At 37.0% G+C, this 4,293-nt stretch overlaps 1 protein-coding gene across 1 annotated transcript; it reads right to left on the bottom strand.

Annotated features, from left to right (window-relative positions):
- Nucleotides 1–1,611: 1,611 nt before the first annotated feature.
- On the bottom strand, nucleotides 1,612–4,001 carry LOC131153247 (uncharacterized). The gene is made up of 5 exons (XM_058105419.1): nucleotides 3,615–4,001; nucleotides 2,723–2,780; nucleotides 2,526–2,609; nucleotides 2,262–2,403; nucleotides 1,612–2,155 (listed from the first exon to the last, which is right to left on the bottom strand). Exons 1-5 carry the CDS (start codon nucleotides 3,973–3,975, stop codon nucleotides 1,877–1,879), a joined length of 924 nt encoding a protein of 307 aa, XP_057961402.1. The 5' UTR covers nucleotides 3,976–4,001; the 3' UTR covers nucleotides 1,612–1,876.
- Between the last annotated feature and the right edge of the window lie 292 nt (nucleotides 4,002–4,293).

Here is a 4,293-nt window from a genome sequence, read left to right on the forward strand (position 1 = left end):
ACATTTCATTTCGTTAGAACTCATAAACATAGCTAACATAATATAATACCCTTACCTTTTTCTCGAAAACGACCCTAAGTGCTCAAAAACCGAACCCTAACTCTTTACTGAGATCAAGAATCCACTCTACTAGACTTGTTGATATTCGCTCCCTAATCCTTGTGGTAACTTCCAATCGTTGAAACAGGCAACGATCGGCGAAAGATCGAAGAGAGAGAGAGTGTGGGCGCTAGTTAGAGAGAGAGAGAGAAAGAGAGAGAGATTTCCATTTCTTAATGAAGAAGCAATTGAAAATTTATTTATAGACCCTTGACTCGGTTAGCTTCGTTGACGAAATGGCGCCTTCGCCGACAAACTACATAAGGCCTTTCGTCGAAGAAAGAAGAGCTTCGTTGACAAACTATAAGCCTGATATTTTCGATCGTTTTGGATCTCTTTGTCGATGATGGTCTAAATTTTGGCGACAAACCGCATAAGTGCCTCGTTGACTAGAACATGGACTTCATTGACGAAGTCTGCTGAAATCCCCTTTTCCCTTTTCGTATTTAATTTCATTATTTTTCCTGATTCAAGTCTCTACACTTTGACTATATATATATATATATAACATAATATAATATAATTAACTTTGTAAATAGTACCTGAGCCCTGTCCTAAGTAGACATAGGTGTATCCTGCAGCCATGTGAGCCCTACATGTAGGGTCCACACCTATGTCTACCTAGAATAGGGGCCAGGGTTCAAAGCATCGATGCCTAACATTCTCTCTCTCTCTCTCTCTCTCTCTCTCTCTATATATATATATATATATATATATATATATATATATATATATATATAAAATATAGTTTTCACACATTTGACTTTTCTTCATCTTAAATACCTTTGTTTCACATATTGGTGTTTTTAGTTGGAATTCTTTTTTTTTTTTTCTCCTATCTTTTTTACCCTTGAGTTAGTTAACTTTTTTCTGGGTCCTATATTCCTATCTTATATGCAAAGCTCCAAACATTTTTATCTTTTTAATGTGGGATTGTATTTATTATAATGGGGCAAGGGCTGTCGAATTTTGACTTCTTTTTAATATATTTCTCCTCACTATTTTTTCTCTTTTACCATTTTCTTCATAAAAATCTGTACCTAGCAGACTTGAGTATGCCACCTATTTAAAATAAGAATAAAGATAAGTCTGTGGCATGTATATAATGCATGCCACTAACATAGGACCTTATGCTAGGAGCAGCAACAGCAGTAATGATAGCAGTGGAGTTGTAATCTCTTAAAAACATGGTAAAGCTTCTGGGCTGGGCTGGGCTCAAGTGAATGTTGTGGAGAAGCCCAATGACAAGATGGGCCAAATATAACTATGGGCCCCAAGTTGCAAACTAAGCCTGCAGTGGATTAGGGGCTTAATTGGACCTGTCAACCTTTTTTTGGACTCCACTCAAAAAGAGGGGGCGAGCATGTTATTGTAATGTCAAATCTTGGATTAGGGAAAACAATACTTTGTGCAAAAGGAAAATGCGATGGGATTAGGAGCTAACTGAACCCGTTGTACGTGCCAAACCAAGTATTACAATTGCAGTGCAGCAAACCAAATCATGCAGGGCCATTACATAATGAAGGTGATCGTATTATATAATGACAAGAATCCCAGCCTTTACAGCACCATGCTATGAGAAGCTAGACTGCACAAAAGAAGAAAAAAACAAAAACCAGAACAAGACCCAAGAGAAAAAAAATGGCAAAACAAAAGCAGAGGAGGAAAAAACATTAGAGAGCGGAGGATTGAACAATCCAATATGTTGGTCATTTCTCATATTATGCAAAATTTGTATGAAAGGTGACTTATGGAGGGCCATTACTTCATAGGAGCATTAGAACACATTCCAAGGGGCTTCTGCAAGATCCACACATTCACCATACCTAAAGCAATCTACAAGATGATCAATTGTCATGCCTGCGGCTTGCATGAATGAGTGGATGATCACTGGCCCGACGAACCGAAATCCACGCTTCACTAGATCCCTGCTAATGGCCTCTGACTTAGGAGTCCTTAGAGGCACATTTTTTGGGTATTTGTATCTGTTGATCACAGGCCTGTGATTCAAATAACCCCACAAATAGCTGCTGAAAGATCCAAATTCCTTCACAATCTGCATTTGGACTCGAAAGGTAAAAAAGGGAAATTAATGAGCTACCAGTAAAGTTACTGAGCCCAGTGGCAAAACTTTTGCAAAGACATGAAATTTTCGAACTTGCCGTTGCTACACATTTGGCATTATTTACAATGCACCTCACTCTGCTCTCTGTTACCATGAGAGCTTTGTTGGATGCTATCTGAGCAATCTCTTTCTCCCCCATTTTGGCAACACCATTATGATCAAATCCAGCAAAAGCCTCTCTATATTATTAACAACACAACCTAGAATTATGCACTGGAGATAAAAGAATATTTTCAAGAAGGCAAGTTTTGCTTGAAGGGTTCTTATTCTAGTCACAGTAGGTAAAGATAGATCCAAATACCTGAACTGTTCCTTTCTCTTTAGAATTTCTGTCCAATTGTGATCCATTAGCATTCCAGACATTGCAAGCAGTTCGAACAATTGACTGTATGGCAATACACATCAATTAAAATTGGAACAAGGGCCCATAAGTAATAGATACAAGAATATTCATAAAAAAATACTGGAAGAGTTAAAGAAGAATCACAAACGACATACTTGTCATCATAAACTGGAACCCCCCAGCGTTCATCATGAAAGAGCACATAAACTTTATCTGCATAAAAATCTTGCATCAACAGAGATATATGAATTAATTACATAGTACACATCTAGTTGTACCTCAAGTGTACAAATGATAATTAATGTGATTTTAATTGTACCATTTTTAGAGATTGATGTGATTTAATGTGCTGTGTGTTAAAGCTTGATATACATTATTGGCCCACAACCTAATGGCTTAAGCTTTTAGGTAGAGTGGTAATCTAACATGGTATCAGAAATGGTTACTAGAGGGTCCTAGGTTCTAGTCTTGTCGCCCGCATTTATTTTGTGGTATTTAAAAATTTATTGCATATTTATCTCTCCATGTGCTGTTGGGCTGCAGGTGCGGGATAGTGTTACAGCTTGATATACATTGTTGGCCCACAACCTAACAACTTAAACTTTTAGGTAAAGTGGTAATCTAACACTGTGTAGCTGGTACAAAGATGAAGCCACTATTAGTTTCACTGATCATAAAAACTGCAGCAAGTTAGAAATTTAATAATGAGGTTTGACCATTTTTTTTTTAACTTTCTTTTCTTCTCATCATTGTATAAGTAGTGGATACTTTATAATTACTGCAACCATTTAGAATAATAAGAAAATGAGCCACCATTCGGATTCTGGAAAAGGTGATTGCCATTGTGGTTCTTTTAATATTACATCTTCTAATACACCAAACTTTAAAATTCTGTGGACACTAGAACTTGATTAATTACAGGCTGCTGCTGCAGATTCCAGTGCAATATGTTCACTTTGATTTGATCTTTTACATGCTCAGAGCATTTATTTTCTTGGGCAAGCAAGGAAAATAAAATCTAAAATTTTGAATAATATTTGAGCTTACCACTGTTCTTTGTAATCCAGTTGCACCTCTTGAGGCCCTCAGCATTAGAATCCTGACTACGTGGTTGAATGTTGTTAGCCACAGCGACTTCTTTTCTTTCTGGTGGTGGTGTGATCCGCCGAAGAGACAAAAGGATCTTACGTTCAAGCTGAGAAATAGAATCTGTAGTAGAAGAGTCATTCGAAGTCTGCGACAATGATAATGATAAGGATGAAAGAGAAAGAGGTGAACTGCTTTTTGAGAGCCCAAAGGGGTAAACTTTGTTGAAATGTCTGGATAACAAATTCTGGCTTGGTTTAGCTCTTTCAATAAAAGTTCTGTTCTTCTCCAGAACATGTATTCTTACATTTCCTTTAGACATACTTGAGAAGGGAGAAAAGGTTCTTTGTTTTTAACTGGGAAGATGCAAAGGTAAGTCATCTTTATAATGGTGGAATTTTCAACTTAGCAATGAACAAAAGTTGCAACACATGCAGGTTGGTGAAACGTGAATTCCATCATAGATTACCCTTTTTTCCTTAGTCCTAAAGCAAAAGAATTGAAATTAGATTAGATTACTGTGTACATATCGGAGAAGACGATTAGAATTTCCTAGGTGCACTTGAAACCCTTGGTTCTATCAGATAGGGATTACTTCCAAGCTTAAAGTGGGAAATATGTTGCATTGCATTTCTGTTTT

This window comes from Malania oleifera, chromosome 4 (assembly GCF_029873635.1).
Source record: "Malania oleifera isolate guangnan ecotype guangnan chromosome 4, ASM2987363v1, whole genome shotgun sequence".
NCBI lineage: Eukaryota > Viridiplantae > Streptophyta > Magnoliopsida > Santalales > Ximeniaceae > Malania > Malania oleifera.